This window comes from Prionailurus viverrinus, chromosome B4 (genome assembly GCF_022837055.1).
Source record: "Prionailurus viverrinus isolate Anna chromosome B4, UM_Priviv_1.0, whole genome shotgun sequence".
NCBI classification, from domain to species: Eukaryota; Metazoa; Chordata; class Mammalia; order Carnivora; family Felidae; genus Prionailurus; species Prionailurus viverrinus.
Window position 1 is genome coordinate 12,376,830 of NC_062567.1, and position 19,502 is coordinate 12,396,331.

General features: G+C 45.7%; 1 protein-coding gene across 2 annotated transcripts in view; it reads right to left on the reverse strand.

The window, feature by feature from the left end:
• Nucleotides 1-233: 233 nt before the first annotated feature.
• RSU1 (Ras suppressor protein 1) overlaps nucleotides 234-19,502 on the reverse strand; it is a 203,702-nt gene continuing 184,433 nt past the window's right edge. For both annotated transcript variants that reach the window (XM_047867796.1, XM_047867795.1), the window contains one exon: nucleotides 234-813. In XM_047867796.1, the coding sequence (XP_047723752.1) occupies nucleotides 711-813 (103 nt within the window). In that variant the 3' untranslated portion in view covers nucleotides 234-710. The remainder of the gene's footprint in view (nucleotides 814-19,502) is intronic.

Sequence of the window (19,502 nt, forward strand, 5' to 3'; positions counted from 1 at the left end):
AACACACACACACACACACACACACACACACACACACACACACACCCCAACTAGCCAACCTAACAAATCCATGTGAGAAGACACCAACTCTGATGTAATTTTGTATTTCTTTCCCACAAAGTTTCAGAGTTTATCATCTACGACCAATACAATCTGGACGGCACAGTTTGAAGGGAAAAGGGAAACAAAAATGTGTATACCCCCAGATCATTCTCTATTCAAGGAGCACCATGTGATACAAATTCAAGATTTTATTAAAAACGACTTGTAAGTTAACACAATACCTTGATGGTTAAGGAAAGCTTTTCACAAAGCAAAATAATGAGTTCTGTGAATAAACAGAAGAGCGAACAGTGTTAGTGGTGACATTTAAGTGATCGCCTGATTTTTTAATTATTCTTTTGAGAACACGCACCTTAGTGAACATCTATTCAAGGAGCTGAGGTCTGTGCCTCCTCTGGAATTTGCAGTTGAATTAGAGCTTTGTTTCCTGCCTTTGGCAGTGGTAAGGAAACAAATGGAAATGATTTTGAGAACTTATAAAAATCTACCACCTACCAAAAGCATGTTAAGAGGTGAAGTGCTAAGTGCTAGAAGGAGAGAGTGGAAAAGCGACACACACCTTGTATTTATTGGTGGCATACAGTAACAGGGAACAGAAGTAGTAACAAGGAAGAGGAGTAACGAGAAGTCCAGCCCATGCCAACCCTTTATTTGTTCTTGGCTGTCAGGGGTTTCCGGCTGATCTTTTTCGATTTGTCATTATTTTTCTTCGGCGGTTCTGGGTTCGCCTGCATGTGTCTGCCGTAGAGGCTGAAAAGAGAGAGGAAGAAACGTGAGATACACCTTGCTAACACAGGAAAAGCTTTTACTGGTAGGGCTTTGGAGAACAGATTATTATTATCCAGGAATATTCAGGAAGCCAGAGAAGACTAAAAGATGCCTTCTGCTGTCTCCGGCTCATACCTTTTATTTAGGAATTTGAAATTCTCTTCCACACGCGTGCACACACGCGCAGTGCATGATGAGGTCAATTCTGGACAAGTGTCCCGGAATTTCACGTTCACTGGGCAGAGTGTGACAACACCGAAGGCAGAAGAGATCTGGGGCTGTGAGAACCGGTAATGCTCAGCCCAGCTGTTCCGGAATGAAGCTCTAACGGCTGTGAGCGTTTAAGCCGACAATGACAAAAACTGGGTCGAACTGAAGAGACAGAGTGTCCATTTAGTGAAAAGCGAGCATCATGCCTGGCCGGAAAGCCCAGGGGCTGGATAATGTGACAGAGAGCAATGGTGTCCGAGCCTGCTCAGGCTGCTCACACGTGATTGATGGCAGTGGGACGGCGACCACACATCAATGCCGCGTTAATAAGTACCGTTGATTAAATGTTGACAAAGTACCCGACAATTACAGCGGGTGGCATTCATCCCAGAGCGACGCTAGCCTGTGGCGACGAGGATTGAACCAAACGGCAGATAATAATTAATCGATAATTTATGAGTGCTTCTGATTAAACAAAATTAAAAGCCACCCTAAAATAAATACGGCTCAATCTTAACCCCCCTTATTGATATAATTGTGTCCGAGAGAGAGCCTGGCGTGTGTCTCAGTTCCTCCGGGGAAAGGCAATGCCTGATCTGCCTGTTGTGATGGTCTTGTGCCAACTGAATGGGACGGGATGACACAAGGACTGACCTCGCGGCACAAGGTGTCCCTCGTTCTAAAGTCCACTCAAGGCATCGACACCTCTCTTTTTTTTTTTTTTTTAATTTTTTTTTCAACGTTTTAATTTATTTTTGGGACAGAGAGAGACAGAGCATGAACGGGGGAGGGGCAGAGAGAGAGGGAGACACAGAATCAGAAACAGGCTCCAGGCTCTGAGCCATCAGCCCAGAGCCCGACGCGGGGCTCGAACTCACGGACCGCGAGATCGTGACCTGGCTGAAGTTGGACGCTTAACCCACTGCGCCACCCAGGCGCCCCCATCGACACCTCTCTTGATGCTCGCACCCTGCCAGGCAAACTGGTGGCATCTACCAATGCTCTTGAGGACGTGGACAGTGTGGCTGGCAGGCCAAGGGATGGACCTAGCACACAGAGCTGGCCAACTGATGGAGCAGTTAGGGCGGGTTGACAGGTGATAGTGTGGTCTATCTTCTCCAGAGGCTTCCGAACGTCTCCCTAGGAGTGCTCCAAGCAGGTCCCACCAGCAGTGGCCATGAAAATAGGTCTCTGCTCCCAAAGAGTTCAGAATGCAGGGTCTGGAGCTGGCAGCACGGACCTATGAGCAGCCAGGTCCTGGGAATGTTCTCCAGGTGAAGTGGGGTGGGGAGGGTGTTGTTAACCACATGCCTGACAGGTAACATTAGAAACTGCAAGCTCGCTTTCAACTTCTGTAGAAATGAGCTTTAAAGACTCTTGCTCCTCTCACGGAGAGGCCCAGTCCTGCTCAGCCTGAGAGCGTGTCCCTACAGGAGAAATACCTTCCCCAGGACAGCTTGTCCTCCAGGAAAATGGATCTTTTCGAAATCAACATGAGCCCCCCTCCCAGTGCTCCTCACTTTAAAAAGGGTCACGGATGCCCCTGACATCTATGTCACGGACAATCAGACGTCCTGGAGCCCAGGAAAGGAACCACTGGTTTCAGCAAAGAGGAAGTTTCTGCCCAGCTGTCCTGCTGTTGCTGCCCAGACCCCATTGATGTCCCTGCCCCAGTTCCTGGGACTTGTGACTACCGACTTACACAGTCAAAGGGGCTCTGTGGAAGCAATTAAGCATCTTGGTGATGGCAAGATTGTCCTCTATTATCTGGGGACCCCCCCCCCCTTCCTTCAGTCCTGCAGCATCTCTCCCACCACATGCATCAAACAGGTTAAAGAAACAGCCACGGTAGACTCATCTATTATATCCCTCAGCTTTAGCAACACATGCCCTGAAATGTACTTCTTCCTCTAACAGCCCCGGCCTAACCCCTCATCCCAGGATGCGGCTTTCTTTGCGTTAACACAGCAGTGTGGTGTGGGGTGTGCCCGGGAGGCCTCTGCCTGTCCAAGCTCCTCTCACCCGGCATATGGCAAAGGTCTGATTCTGGTCTGTGCATTCATAGGTTCCCTCCGGCCTCAAGGATCTCTCCTCTAGTTTGCAAACCCCTACCCCCATAAGGGGGAACAGTATGCATGTTCTTGCTCACAGATAGCATTTAACTTTAAGGCTTACAAAAATCTGCAGAAATAGTTTATGAACTGGGAAACCCGGCAACAGCGACACAAATAAGAGGTCAGAGGAGGGAAAAGAGAATAAAGATCTGATAAGGGCCCCACGTATCAATCACATCCTGAATGAGTAAGAGCTGAAGTGGGCACAGAAGGGTTCCCAGAAGAGGTGGGGGTTTCGCTGGGCCTGACGGTGGTAATCCAGCAAAGTCATTTTAGAAGGGGGTGCAAAAGCTGTTTGGAACTCAGCAAGGTTCCCCTTGTTAGGAAGGAACCGGAATGTTCCAATGTTTCAATGTCTGCCTTTTTATATTCAGACCCCACTGTGCCTGGATCCCCTGGGGCGACACAGCAAGTCCCTACAGAGGGCCAGATCAGAGAAAGCATTCCTGAACTTGACGTTGAAATCCTCCTTTTGCAAGTTATTAGCTGCTGACTCTGGGCAAATGATTAGCATCCCCCCCCTTCCCATCCCCTCGATGTGCCTCAGTTTCTTCATCTGTAAAAACAAAACAAAACAAAACAAAACAAAACAACAACAAAAAAAACGATGCTGCTTTCTTAGCAAGGAGGCTGCACTAGTGAAATAAGTCCAGTACCTGGGATGTCTACCAGAAGCGGTCAGTGGATGCTTCCTGAGACACAGGACTGATGTAGAGTTAGAGTCGGAGGAATTAAATAAAGATAATTAAATGATTACTTCCTTAGGACTTTTTGCTCTGAAAAAAATGACATGGTATTTTCTATCAGTGCCAAACCCAAGTGTCTCTAGGAGAAAGGTTTTATTCCTCTCTGAAGAAAGCAACTAAGGCAGAACTAAATGCATCCCCCACCCCCCAACACCCACCACCCACTTCCTCGGTGAGTCACTGCCAGAGCCGGGATGATGCCGTGTCCTCCCGGTGATCCCTTATTCCTCCAGCTGAGTGGGCAGAGGAGAGTGGTGATTTACTAAGTGGCCATTCCCACATGGAGACGTCAGTGGGGCAGAGCGGTAATGACAAGCATTTTAGGGTCCTAAGTCTGGGGTTCCATTCCTGGCTCTACCAGTGATTAGCCATGGGGCTTCCACTGTGTAAGTGTGGTAGGCAGAATAATGGCCCCCCAAAACAGGGACATTCTGGTCCCTGAAACCTGTATCATAAAGGGACTCTGTGGAAAAGGTTAACTAAGGATCTTGAGCTGGAAGATTACCCTGCATTTTCTTGGTGGGCTTAGTGTCATCACCAGGGTCTTTAGAAGAGGGAGGCTGGAAGGTCTGAGTCAGAGAGATCTGAACATGGTACACTGATGGCTTTCAAGGAGGGAAAGGGCTACCAGTAAGAAATGCAGGTAGCTTCTAGAAACTAGAAAGGCGAGGAAATGCATTCTCTCCTGGAGCCTCCAGAAGGAAGCCACCCTGAGGACACCCTGATTTCAGACTTCTGACCTCCACAACCATAGGAAGATATATTTGTTTTATTTTCAGCCACCAAGTTCATGGTACTTTGTTACCACAACAGGGACCTCATACAGGAAATGAACCTCTCTGGGCCTGACAGGGCAGCCTGCAAGTGAGAAGTCTGCTTACCTTCAGCAGAGGAGGAATGGGAGACTTCTGGGGTAGCAGCTCATTGAAAAGAATGACAAGTTAAAAAACTGTTTCAAAAAGGACAAAGGATGTCCCAAAGGGGGCAGGGGAAGGGGTGCTGTTTCTATCAGAAGAAAAGGGAACAAGTGGAAAAACTGTCCTCTCTGCACTACAGAAGGATCGGACGCTCCCTGCCCCCTCTGTTGTCTGAAGCTAATGCCTTGGCCCTTGTTTTGAATGGACCCAGATTTAACTTCTAGAGGTGAACGAGCGAGACGTGGAGAGGTCAATGCCTTTGAACGAAGCTTCTCAAGGGGAGGGTGCACGCCACACCACACAAGGCCACGAGGGGAAGTACCAGGGTCCATCAGGAGGGAGAAGGAACAAAGCAGGAAGCAGAATCCAAGTACTTCAAGGTGGTTTCATGGGAAGGAAAGGACGGGGTTGAGTGGATTTAGGATTGCACAGTTTGAATAGTTCCCAGGGGCTCAAGGCTGTCACGGTGGTCTCCAGGTGTAGGGGACCTGGTCCTGGGGTGATTTAGGGCAGGGGAAATACTGGCTTGGAGTGGGAGTTTGATACAGGAGGTGGTCAGGTGTTGGCTTTGGATTGGTTGGTTTGCGTATCAAAGGCAAAGTAGCAGATAAGTTGGTCGCTATCTCTAGGAATTAAGCTAGCCCTGGAAAGGGCAATGTCTCTCCAGCCAGCAAGACCTCCACGATGTCAAAACATCATAAAAGACAGAAAATAAACAACATGACTAATCAATGCAGTCACGGCCTTCAGGATGGCTTCTGTCTTCCGGACCCTGTATCTTCCTCTCCTGACACACCTGCCTCTCAGCCTTCCTGAAGATGGCTTCTCTCTCGCCCCACCTGCTAGTTCTACCTCTTTCACCTGGGAAATACCCTACCAGCCCTCAGACCCCGGCACAAGGCACTTCCCAAGCCAGCATGTCTCCCTCATGCTCGGTTCAGGTGGCACCTGTCCGGCCCCATGTGAGCCCATGGCACCCTGCCTGGGGGACCCAAGACAACAGACGTGGGGCTTCACTTACCTCTGCATTCTGGCACCCTGCTCACTCTCAAAGATGTGTGACCTTGGGAAAGTGACTACTTTCCATCGTCAAAAGTCCTCATCTGCAAGGATGAGGGTGAAAATGCCCAGCTACCTTGGAGGGCTTGGGGGAAGATTAAATCAGACACAGAAAAGGTCTGGTCTGTGCAGGTACTTAGCAGATGTTCCAGAATGGCAGCTGCCGCCTTTAACCTCTCACAGGAGGTCGGAGACTCAGGCTAAGCTGGCCAGCCCCTTCCACTTGAGCACACAGTTGTCTTGGAGCACACACCAGATCCAGGAACGTGGCCCTGCCAGCTTGACAGTGGTGACAAGAGCAGCCTGGCTCAAGGTCACCAACAGTGCAGCCACTGCAGGTGGACGAAATGTTCGACCCACAAAGTGGGGGGACCCCATGTCACAGAGTCTTAGAAACTCTTCTCTCCCCTGACATCTGAGGTTTATGGGGGGAAACTGGGAGATGATAAAGGAGTGGAAAAAACCAACAAAGAACAATCCAAAGTGACAGGAAAGGTTCCATTATGCACAGGAGTCTGACGAGCATGCTTCTGTCACTGAAGAGAATCTCAAAGGCTCTCCCATGGCTGCTCTCAGCTGTGGGAGATGAGCAAGCCAGCACCGATCGGCCCCCCGGGGGCTCTCTGCCGGGGGCTCTCTGTTCTCATCTGTGCAGGAGGTGGGGGGTGGGGGGTGGGGGGTGGGCCCTGCCCCGAACAGCTGCTGAATTCCTGCTGAAGACCACCCCTGGAGGAATCCTTGTGAAACGAATCCAGGGAGAGCCAGGGTCATCTGACTGATCACTTTGGACGCATCTGGTTACAAGCAGCCTGCGCACCGGCCACTTGAAGCAAGTGAACATACCTGCCCGTTGACATCTGGGACTGCAGCAAAAAATTCCAGCCCACCAGAATCAGAATAAAGTTTGCAACTAATATCAGGGCAGGTGATATGCACACTTTTCAATTACTGCTATGTAAACTTGCCATATGTATATGGGCATTTTCACTGTGGGAAAAGATCCATTCGAGTCTTATCCTTTCTTTTGGATCCCAGGCTCTCTCACAGACCCTCAGTCCCTCCAAGTTGCGGCAGAAGACCACCGTGGGCCCACCCCATTCCTTCCTGAAAATTTCCTCCCTTGGCTGCAAATATACTATCTTGGTTCTTAGTCTCTCCTTCTGACATTTCTTCAAGTCCTTATGTTTCTGCTGTCATCTTTGTTTTTTCTTTCCTAGAAAGGACATCTAATTTTCCAGCTTCAATGATTACCTCTTAGAAACACCTCCACGTCCCCACCCCCTACGGAGTCAACGACCGTCTTCAAACCCTGCTGTGCCTTATTCCCACCTGGACACTGAACTCTTAAATCCAACCAGGGCACGGAACAGTTCCCTACCCTGACTTTCACAGGTCTGTCCCTCTGTGTCTCCAGACCTTCAGGATCAAATCACTTCAGTGGTTTTGACACCTGTTTTTTTTGTTTTTGTTTTTTTTTTTTGGTTATCCCATGACTGAAGTTTGAGTGAAGCTTGCCCTGCAACAGGCATTCTGAGTCTGGGCCCAGGGAAGTATCCAAAGCTCCAAGCAAAGCTCTATGTGTTTTTTCAGCAGAAGGAGAACGCAACTTTCAACAGCTTCTCAAAAGGCTCAGTTATATAACTCAATGGATTAATCAGTCACTTTATAGTGCTTATTCTTATTTTCACAAACGTGTGATTTTATCTATTCTCTTTTTCGCCTTCCCGAATAGAGGCCCCTATCAGATGGTCATTAGATTATTATAATGGGTCCTTTCATTCCTCCAATGTGTCCTACAACTGGCAGAATAACGTCTCCTTGGTTTACGCATGGAAAATGGCATCCACTGTCCACCAGGTCGTATCCCCAACCTGGTATGTGTTATAAAGCAGCCACAAAACGTATCATGTGATGCTTAACTCCGCCAACCTTGTCTCTCTGTCCACCAGCAGACCGGAGCACAGTAAGGCTGTTCTGGAGGAAGGCAGAGGGGAGCACAGTAAAGGGGAACCGAGGGTGAGCTCTGCCACCTGTTAACTGAGTAACCTAGAGTCCTTTCTCTTTCCCGAATGTGTGTTACCTTAACCGGAAAATGGGAATACGTGCAGTCAGACTGGCTTGGGCTCATGCGTGTGTGTGAAAAATAAAATGGTGCTAAATCGATCCAAGCCCTGGAATTAGCTCTTCCTCCCGGGCAGCATTCCTTTTGGTCTGTTTCTTGCTGATCTGGGTTAGTATCATCAGGAATGCCTGCCTGCTTGGGTCCTTCTCTGCAACTTAGATCCCATCCTTAGTTTTAGGCTTTTCAGAGCTTTCGCCCCCTGCCCCAATTTCTGCCTTCACAAAACACTACTTGAGTTATCAGGATTGCACCATTAAGTCCTTGATGATACACAGGTTCCTGCTCTTGGCTTGTTGGTTTGAACTACCAGCAGAGTGCCGTGATAGCGACACGTTACAGTTACGGCTACCAGCCATTCAGCGTTCGCTGCCACAACAATCCAGGGAAGAAGGGGTGTTTCTTATCTCCGTTTTTCAAAGGAGGAAACTGAGGCTCAGCAAGTTTAGACCCGGATCAAACCCAGGCAACTACGCCAAAGTTCGAATCCTTAATGCACTATGTTATCTCGTTTCCCATCTTTTTTTTGGATTTCCTAGATCTGTCTTCTCAATAAGCCTGCCATTTTCTTGAGGGTGGGGACTGAAGAGTTCACTTCTTTTGTATTCTGTATACTCAAGGCACTGGTAGAAGCATGTTGTGTGCTATGTAAATATTGTGTTTCTGAATGCCAGGTATATGAGAGGTACAATATGCTGTTCTTAAGTCATTTGCTCGTGTCATATGCCTCCCTCCTGTTGTTTTGGGTGTTTCCATGGAAAGTCCTTATACAGACCAAGAAAAGAACCAATTTGAGAATCCAAGTTATATGGCCAGTGACAATAATAGAGAGAAATAATTCTGTTTATAATCTGTAATCTTATGGTAGGTTGCTAAATTTAACATGTCTGCAAATAAATCTGTGGACAAAGTGTGAAGCCTAGATTATTAACAAGCGTTTGCAGTATCTTAATTTATCCTATCTAGCAGCTATGAGGGGCTGGTGACAGAACCTTTAGCACAGAAACTGCTGAGTCTTAAAGAAGAAAAAAAATTAATAGTTACCATATTCCCGGGAGAAATCTCATTAATTCAAAAGGCAATGATTTTTTGAGATCAAGCCTCCAAGAGATGGTTCCGTGCAGGTCGCTAATGGCAGTATGTGTCTTTCACGTTTTTCTCCATTACAACCCTCACCACTCTCCGTTCCCCAACACCCAGTGTAAAGGAAAGTATAAACATGCATTTGAAATCCACGGAAATAGCCAAAAGGAATTTGCAGATGGCCTAAGATACAGATTAAGCTATACGACAATATAAAATATAAACCGGGTTTTAAAACACCCTATACATTCTAGACTTACTCTCTGCCCCACTGGAGGGGAGAAATGAGGATTCTGGCAGAGCAAAGCTAACAGTCTCATGCACAAAAGATGCTCATTAAACTTCATCATCCTGTCTACTCTAATGATGCTTTTACTTAATAAAAATTCCCCGAGCAGTTGCAAGGATATTAGGCAAGGTCTTTGGTTATGTATCAGAGGTCCGAGCTGTCACGAGCAAGCATGCAGTTCAGGGGGTATGTTCCCTGGGGAAGGAGCAAATCCAGCTTTCACGGAATACATGCAGAGCAAAATCAATAATTCCAACTTGCTTCCCTGCTTAAGCATTTAAGAAAATAGGTAATCCTTTTAAATTAAACTGTGAAGTGCTAAATGGTGCAATTTCCAGAATAAACTAAAAAGCAAGAGGAAACAAGTCTAAGGGCATTTGTAAGTTTCCCAAACAAGCTTCCTTAATAGACTTCATACCTGGACTGCATATTTTTGATGGAGAGAATTATTTTTTGATTTCATACTTACCACTTGTAGAGATTAAAAAAGAGACATCCAACCACATATGTGTGTGTCTGTAATACACACATATATGTACAGAATTCACCATAAACACAAAGGAAAAATTATTTTCATATGTGCAATTCACCCTCTTCAAAAATTACACTTAAAAAACACTACTATTAAAATTAACTAAATGGAATCTGACTCTCAAAAGCTAAATAATAAAGTAATTATATAATGGATCCCTTAATGCGGACAGCTGGATATTAATACTACATAACCGTGAATTATGTGTTGAGATTATATAACTTACTTTTTAAAATTTTGATTTATTTATTCATTTATTTTTGAGAGGGAGAGAGAGTGAGCTAGGAGCAGAGAGAATCTCACAAGCTGCAGAGAGAGAGGCGGGAGCGAGGGCAAACGTGTGTGGAGCCTGGAGTGGGGCTTGAGTTTACCCGAAGTGGGGCTTGAACTCACGAACCAGATCATGACCTGAGCTGAAGTTGGGTGCTTGACCTACTGAGCCATCCAGAAGCCCCTATATAATTTCCTTTAGAGTTCACGACCTGCCAAACAGACCTGACTGGGGAGATCACATCAGTTAGGGCAAGAGTGAGGCACCAAGCAAAATCCTGAATTTAAAGGTAAAAAAGACTGTCTAGCTAGGTGTTCGATGATAACACGGCCACAAAATGAATCAAAGCATTAACGGGAAAAGTCCTTCTGAATATCACCAGCTCAACTCCAATGAGCGTACACAGTAAACTGACTGATGGCATTAACAAAGCTGGAGAGAGAATCTGTCCCTCAGACGTGTTGGTTTTGGTCAGCGATACAAACAACGGGATAAATGCTCACAGTGGGCATCTGAGGCGCCTTCTGGAGAAAGGGGAGTTCTGGGCATGCCCGGCCAGGGCTGTCTCTAAGAGGAAGCAGCAAAAACAAACACGCAGCTGCCCCCACCCTTCACACTCTGAGCCACACCTGTCAGCTCTCTCCCCTCTTCCACTTCTACCCTCCCACATTCCCAACCCCCAGCATGTGGGCAAATGGGTAAGGCCCCTGCCCACTTCTGAAGTTTGTACTTGCTATCTACCTGGAATATTCTTCTCCTGGTGTCCCGGAGACAGGCACTATCAACATCTCCGTTTTACAGATGAGGGTATAGATGCCCAGAGAGATTAAATGCCTCTGAGGTGAATAGCTATGCTGCCTCAGTTTTAGTGTCAAAACACAACTCAGTCACAGGGCGCCTAGACGGCTCAGTCGGTTAAGCATATGACTTCGGCTCAGGTCATGATCTCGTGGTCTGTGGGGTCAAGCCTCCCGCTGGGCTCACGGATTCTCGCTCTCTCCTCTCTCTCAGACCCTCTCCCGCTCATGCTTTCTCTCTCTCTCCAGATAAATGAATAAACTTTAAAAATAAAAACATGACTCAGTCTGAAACCTTTCCCTTTTTCTGGGGGACAGTGACTATTCATACATGAGCCTATGGCTAATTTAAGCCAACTGGAGAAAGACTTAAGGTTTTCCCTCAAACTGCATGGAGAAAAGTCCTTTGTTTTCTATTTATTTCAGTTAGGAGCCCAGAGCTACTGTCAGACCTGTTGACATCTTGTGAAGACAGCATTCCTGGGAGAGAAAGCAGCCCAGACAAAGCAGAACTGGAAGACGGAGAGACATGGGTCTGACGACATCGAGCCCTCGCACCATGCCAGGCCTGAAGTGTACCGTTATCGCTGATTATTTTTAGTAGAAAATGACCAAATAATCGCCACCCCTCTTAGTTTTGTGTTTCTTGCCATCAAAGGGACGCTGAGTCCTGAAGGACACATCGGTCTCACCTGCTTCAAATGCGAAATCCTAGGGGAGGTCCTTTTGCCCACAATATCCATCACATTCCTTTCCTTCATATCAAGAGTCGCAATATAATTATTTTATTTATCTGATTGTTTGTTCTTCCCAGCCTCCCTTAACAGAAGGTTAACTGTGGGAGAGTAGGAACCCTTCTGTCTTGTTTGGTATCCTGTGTGACTGGTACACCACGGGCATGAAATGAACACTTGTTGACGGAGCGAATAAAAGCATACATCATCGCACTTACTAGGGTATACTCAAAGTATCTATGTGGGCTTCCTCCCAACTGGATTATTAGTGCCTCTGAAACAGGGACTGTCTTAATCATTTTGTTTCTCTAGGGCCCACCAGCCACTAGTCACCTAATACATATTTAATGGCAGACTGAAAGAGTATCTGAGCCAACGCATACGTTTCCCAATGTCCTCAGTTCCATGCTCCTCGGGCTGAGTATACATCAGCTTCCCACTGAGAGCTGACTACTGAAAGAATATGTGCTATGCAGACCGAGGCAAGTGTTCTGGCCTTTGGAAGCAGCTACCCTCTGTTAAGGAATCTTGATTTGTACATCAGTTTCCTATGTGTTTTCCTCTGTTTCTGCAGCATTTCTGAGGCTGGAAGGCTGACAGTGCGGCTGCAAGTTCAGTAAGCACATCACCGCGCAATTCTGTGCGGCCTCTTGGGACCCCAGTCTGCCACCCTCTTGTGGATACTCTCTTCCACAGCACTGTGGCCAGGGTCTGCCATAAATTCCTTTAAAGCACGGTGGACTTTTATTGAATACTAATCCTATCTGATATTAGTAAGAACTCACTGAAGATAGTAACTTTATAAAAAAGAATTAAGCTGAAATGAAAATGATGAAACCAGTGGGTTCCCCCCTGCTTTTCCTTTGGAAAAATTAAAAATCGGAATAAATTTTTATGGTCATGGAAAGGTAAGAGTCTCTGTGGCCACATGTGGTTCCTTCCCGAATGGCTCAAGGTTGTTCACGACCTCTCACATGATTAAGCTAGTGAGTGAGCACAATAGCAAAACTCATCTAGCACTTACTGTACCTTAGCATTTCTTCAACAGGCTTCTGTGGCATTTTCCATCTAGCAACTCGCGTAAGCTTTAAGCAGTATCGCATGAATGACTGAAGCCAGGTGACTCCAAATATAAGTGATACGACAAATGAAGAACTAATGGCACAGGACTAGGAACACTAGTGTCTAAACAGAAGCTTTGCTTTTTCTTTTTTCCATCTTTCAGACAAGGAAAAACAGTAAAAGCAGATTGAGAGGTTATTATTCACACCCCCCCCCCCCCGCCCTTTTCTTTGTGGCTAACAATTTGGACTCTCTGTTCCTGAGACCGTTCCTTCCTCAGTTTCTCTCTGTCCAGCTGGCTTGGTGATTTGGCCATGGCAGGGGACTCATGGCCAAGTCCACGGAAAGCTAGCCATCTCTTCAAATTTAAGTACAAGCCTATAGGTTCCAGATGCAGGGCAAAGAACTCTGAACTAGATTCACAAGTCTTTGGAATTAATCTTGTTATCTGGGTAATCTGTTTCCCCAGATGGAAGATGGGGTGTTTGGACCTAAATAGGGGCAGTAACTGTCCAGCCTGGATGCTGCCACACCCCTCACGCAATGACTGAGCACAGCCTGACGGTACCTCAACCTCTGTCCAACTTGAACTGTCCAGGCCACGGCTTCAACCTCCTCAGCATTGGACATCTGAGGGGAACTTGCCGACTTTACACATGAAGCTTGCGTAAGCACTTTGCTTTTATTAACTTGTCTAACCCTTAAGCAAAATTATTTAAATGAAACCTTACAGGGCTCACATCTCTGAGGTTCCTTTTATGTTCTGCTCAGATCAAGGCATGATGCTTGCGGTCTGTAGACCGCACTGTATTATTTGCCCCTACTTTCTGTGCGAGGATTTTCTGTGAGGTGACTCATGTTCTGCTCCCAGACAGAGCCAAGACATTAAAATAAAAAATGAAAAGATGAAAACAAAAAAATAAAAACCAGAAAGCATCCATCTACGTACAGGTGGACTTATGCACACAATGCTTTATCCATGAGGCTCTCACCGGAGGGATTTCAGGAAGCGGCAGGTACAGACCAGTAAACGCTGCCCAAATGCCTCAGCCTGCTTCCCTGGCGAAGCAGAAAGCCTCAGATAAGCTGAGCTCTCTCTAAAGCGGCAGACCCCACCCTTGCAACATGGCCTATCAAGTGGAACTGTGCTTTTCATCCATTCCTGATACCAATGTTTGAATCACTGGCCATGAATAAGGAAAGACTAGCAGGAGGGGAGGAGACCAGCTTTTGGTGGCTGAGACAAAGTGGTATTTGGGAACAAGCCAACAACTGTCAAAAGAATAACGGAGAAGACACATATGGGAGCTCGACAGGAGACAAGCCTGTAGGTCCCACCCTTCTTTGGTTACACTTTCATGTTTCTGCGTTTTGTGGAGAAAACCTGCGCCCAAAAGGAATGGAACATTTAAAAAATACTTTTAGCCCTGATGTATTCATCAGACTTAGTGTGTGTCATCCATTTCCTCCTAGATTTTGTAAATCAGATTTTTAAGAGTCTCGAAGAAACTTATGGTCTTCAAGGGCAAAAAGGTTAAAAATGAAGATGTCTGTGGTTTGTGCTTGATGTTAAAAACTCTATCAAGGATCCATCCATGCACTAGCAATAAATCTGAGTGGGGACCCCAGGAACCTATCAAGAAGAGGAGAGGACTCTGTCTCGGGGCTCAGGTTTTAGTTGTTTGATGCCCTCGACAGGCCTTGTAGACTCAGAGCAAAACTGTGGCCGTGGGTGGGGAGGGGAGAGCTCACGCTTGTCACAACAGACCTCATCCAAGAACCTCAAGTGTTTCATCTAGGAATCTCACCCACAAAACACTCCTGGAAGGTGTGAGAGCATTCTAAATACAGATGGTGAAAGTCAAAGCAGGAGGTGGAAATGCCAAAGGACCAGGGTATCTGTGGAATACCGCCCAGGGCTGCTCTTTTCTTATGCTTTCCAGGATATCCAGTGGTTGTGGCCATGATGTGGCCAAGAGGATGACACTTGGGCAAAAAATGATGAAGAAGGGGGGCACAGGAGTTATTTCAAATACTGACAAACTGTCTGCAACAATTGACTCAAACTGACCTATGTTCTCAGGGAAAAATACCCCTGAATACCTGCTATTCAATAGCTATTCAAGATGTCTGCTCAGGACACCTGGGTGGCTCAGTTGGTTAAGCATCTGACTCCTGCATTAGGCTCAGGTCATGATCTCATGGTTCATAAGATCGAGCCCGGTGTGGGGCTCTGAGCTAACGGTGTGGAGCCTACTTGGGATTCTCTCTCTCTCTGCCCCTCCCCACTTGTGCATTATCTCAAAAAAAAAAAAAAAAAAAGATTTCTATCCAATATATTTCCTCCAGAATGGCAAAAGCCCCTTTTAGTCAGTACTTACTATACTGAATACCTAGTGATTCCCCTCATCAATATTTCAGAAAGTTATTTTTAAAATCTTATTTTTAAAACACATATTAGTACTTCTAATTTGTAGACACATACTCTATACTTTCATATATCTATAGACTAGCTCTGTCCTAAATATAAAATCCATACAGATAACTTTCACTTTTCTAGTAGCCACATTACAAAAATAAAAGTAAACAAATGAAATCAACTTTGATATACTTTTTAACCCAATATATCTAAAATATGATCATTTCAACATGTAATCAATATAAATGTGAGTAATGACCTATTTTATCCTTAATTTACAGACAAAAGACTTAGCAAATCTATCATGTAAGTTTAATGTTTTTTTTTGTTTGTTTTTGTTTTTTTTTTTTTTTCCCTAAGTGTCTTTGAAACCTGGTGAGGATTTCACAGCACATCCTAATCAGGAAGGTTAACAATTCAAGAGCTCAAGAGCTGCATGCTGTTTGTGGTCACATGCTGCACAACAGAGACACACCATGTGAATATGGTGGGGTCAAGCCTTTCTTGTACTAGATGAAAGGCATTCTGAAAGCTGATGGGACTCTTTCTTGGTGCTTGGTTAGTTTTTGTGCTTCAGCAAAAGGAAGGATGGACACACACACACACACACACACACACACAGTACTTTTTAAAAAAGTAATCCCACTTAGCTAGTACGTTCTTCCCTGTTTTTAACTGCTTACAACAGTTACGAGTATGAGTCTTCAGACCAATACAAGTAAGTCCTAAAGCCCATGAACACTACTTGGCTGGAGAAAAGCATAGTTGGGCCTTCTCTTTCCCAAAAGCAACAACACATAAAAACGGCTTTAGGAGCCAAAGGTCGTGAGCTCACAGCTGACCAGGCTGCGCTTTCCACAAGGCCTTCCCTAGCAGGGGCTCAAAGAGAAGCAGGTGTAGGTCATGTGGACTCACGAGTTTTGCCATTTCCCAAGCAAGCCAGGCTTCCTCACTCAGCTGCTTCTTGGGAAGTGGCAAATACCAAGTCTAGACTCTGGCTCAGTCTCCATGTCCGTCTCTGATCTCTGGGCCAGGGAGTCTGGAGGGTGGGTCTACAGAAGCTCACTGCAGATGTCCATGAGGCACGGCATCCGAGTCATGGCTGTGCTTACAAGAGACTGGGGACAAATGTTCAATGTGCTGGCTCTCCCATGGCTGACAGTAGTTTTAAATTCTCCATTCCTCACCAGGATATTTTTTCTATGGAACTCAGAAATAAGAAATTGAAACCTAAAGGAAGGGTGAGAGCCAAAGACTTGTCTACTATGGAGCTCCCAGACATGCCTTTGTCATTCTTTTGACAATTGTTGACTTGTTGCCAAATGCCACTTGGCTTCTTTCCACCCAACAATACAGTCCCCTTACCCACTATAGCCTCTTTGGGTTCCCTTGCCCTGCTCGTGTCTCCCATATTACTGGGGCCTGTCATCACTGTCTTTGGCTAACACTGATGGTGACCGTCTCTTATGGGGGGCACTTTGAAACTGCCCACAGTGAACAGTGTAATACTGGCTAGATATAAAAGTTCCAGACAGAATTAGTGGCTGTGTAGCTTGAACTATTCTAAGCGCAGTTCTTCAATCTATAAAATAGGAATTTTAATCAGACCTACACTGCCTACAATTGTGAGGCATGAATGAAGCAATCATGCAAAAAGCTTATCACCGTGTCTCACCACCCATTAAGCATGAACTATTTTTTTCATTACAACTACTCTTAAGAGAGGTCAGGTCAGTTTTTCAGGATTTCTAGCAAATGAAAAAGGAAGGGCCCAAGTCCCGATGTGTCTGATTTCAAAACCCAGCCAGCTTTTCCAGAAATAGAGAAAGTGAGCGACAAAGAGCCCAAGAGAGTCCAAGAGAGTGCACGCAGGAGAGGGAGAGAAAGCAAGAGAAAGGGTAGCTCTCTCTGTGCTCGGCATCTGTGAGGAAGTTAAAACACCTGGCAGATGTCAGTCCTGGTTTTGAAGTTCATCTATAACAACTGGCAGCTGGGTAACCTTGGCCAACTTACCTAACCTCTCTGAACATGCTCTGCCATCTGGGAAGTGGGAATGACACTCACAGTACTTACCTCATAGGGTCACTAGGAGGATGAAACCAGAGTGTTTAGCAGGTACCACACAGGTGCTCAGTAAACCAAGGCTGTTATGCACACTGTGCCTTGAATTGGGATTGCCCACTGTAAGCTTGGTTGAAAGCCAGAGCTGAAAAACGGGGTTGTGTGCTACAAGTTTCACACAAAACAGTCTTGTCCCAAAGAGATGGTTTTTTAAAATGTCACATGAGTGCTTGAGGAAAAAGGCAAATGGCAGAGAAAATCAGGTGAGGACCTTCAATATAAAATGGCTAACAAGCCTGGTCACTTCCTGACCCTGGTCTTCACTGAATATTACACAGGACCATGCTAGTCAAAGAGAAGAGAATCATGGCGAATCTTCCTGCAAGAAGGTTCACGGGCCTTTGCTCTGTCCGGGGTCCTGAATGGGCGGCTTCCCAGGACTAAGTGAAAAAAATGAATAAGGGCATTGAGCACATTGTGGTCCTCCTCTTGCTTCAGCTCTCCCATTCACAGGCTAAGCTATTCTCAGATCTATTCAGATGGGAACCACATTACGTAAGAGTCAATAATCTTTATGGTAACTCTGCAGTGAAAGTGTCATTTGTTGTAATGAACACTGATCATAAGTTAAGCCCCTAGCTACTCTCTCTGTTATTTTTCATTATACTGTTCCTTGCTCTGTTATATTTCAGGAGTACTGAGGGAATTCATCCAACTATGTTCGCTAGTCAGCTCTTCGTTACTCAGATTACATTCTGCTAAGATGCAACGAAGCAATTTGCAAACACACGGATTCTCAAGGAAATGCATCAGACGCTGGTTATATGTTCTCCTTGCCAATGCCAGCGGGCACCCGCCCCTCCCTGGTTATTTGTCCCCTTAATTTGCTATTTTCCTCTCTATTTATCTTCCACTCAATTCACAGTATGGTTCTTTGGACCCAAATCTGAGACACTATTAAAGTGTTTCTGGGTAGTTTTTCCTTCAGTAATGACTCTTTGTTCAATTCCACACCCAGAATAATGTTTCCCAAATCATCATCGCCTTTCATGTAGCCCTCACTTGCAAACACCACTCTGCTTACATTACAGTCATTCCCCCCTCCGGCTGCTTTAAAGGGCACTAACTCCAAAAGGCACACCAGTGAGGGAAAGCTGGAGGTTTTCCATTTCTTAAAAGCCCAGTATGAAAAATTCATTTTGCATGGTGTATATTAAGCTCGAGAGTGGAATTTCCATATGCCTCTGTGCTTCGTGCTCTTGGACGTGCTCACGGGTAGGCTGGGAGTCCTCAGAGGGACCACGTCATCGCCATACCTCAGAGGTCCCCAGCATAATGGCTTAGAGACCAGGTGGGCTGGACCTCTGGCCACGAACACTTGCAGGTTTCACCACGCTTACTGAGTCTGAGGCTTCCGTCCATCCCCAGCTAATACTGGGCATCTCCACTTTTCCTGTGGCCATCAGGTTTGATCGTGTTTGCCATGGTGCCAGGCAATTTAATTTAAAATATTAAGAATAAAAAAAATGGCACCTGCAGACACCAAAGTTCTGGGTTTGCCACCCTGGATATCTTTTTAGGGCAGGCTGGGGATGTTCCCTTTTCAGAGAAATCTAGCTCAATGAATTGAAATGGATTCAGACAGGCAGGCTACAGCAATGCCATATTCTCTTTTACTGTACTTTTCTCCGGATACACAGCAGACAAAAGCTGAGGAGAAGCTTTTATTAAAATGTCTACAGCTCTTTAGAAACATTAAAAATTTTTCCCCCAGACATGATACAGCGCTTCTGGTGAATGCAGAAGGCTATCTATTCATGCATATGAAGATAACGTGTACTGCAAACCAGTATCCAACAATCCCGTGCCAGGTGGTACTCCTTGGGAATTTTGTGGTTGTGGGGAGGGTGGGCATAGAATCAAGGCCACAAAATAAGAGTTCAAGAGAAGGGTAAGGAGGCTAATTTCTTTAAAGGTGAGGTGAGCCATATGGACTCTAACATAACGAACAAGAAGGACAAAATTGGTAAACGAAGTTCCCCTCCACTTAAGGGACATAATCGTGCTGAGTAGTTAATTAACCAAAATCTCAATTTCACATTAGGTGTAACACATGGAACCAGTAAACAAGCAAAAGCATCAGAAAATTTTAGCAGATATAAATTAGGAAACAGCTAGCATTTGACAAGTATAACTATACGCAGAAGCTAAAAAGAAGGCTTGCTTACAATGGTACAGATTTACCCCACGTTCAAGAA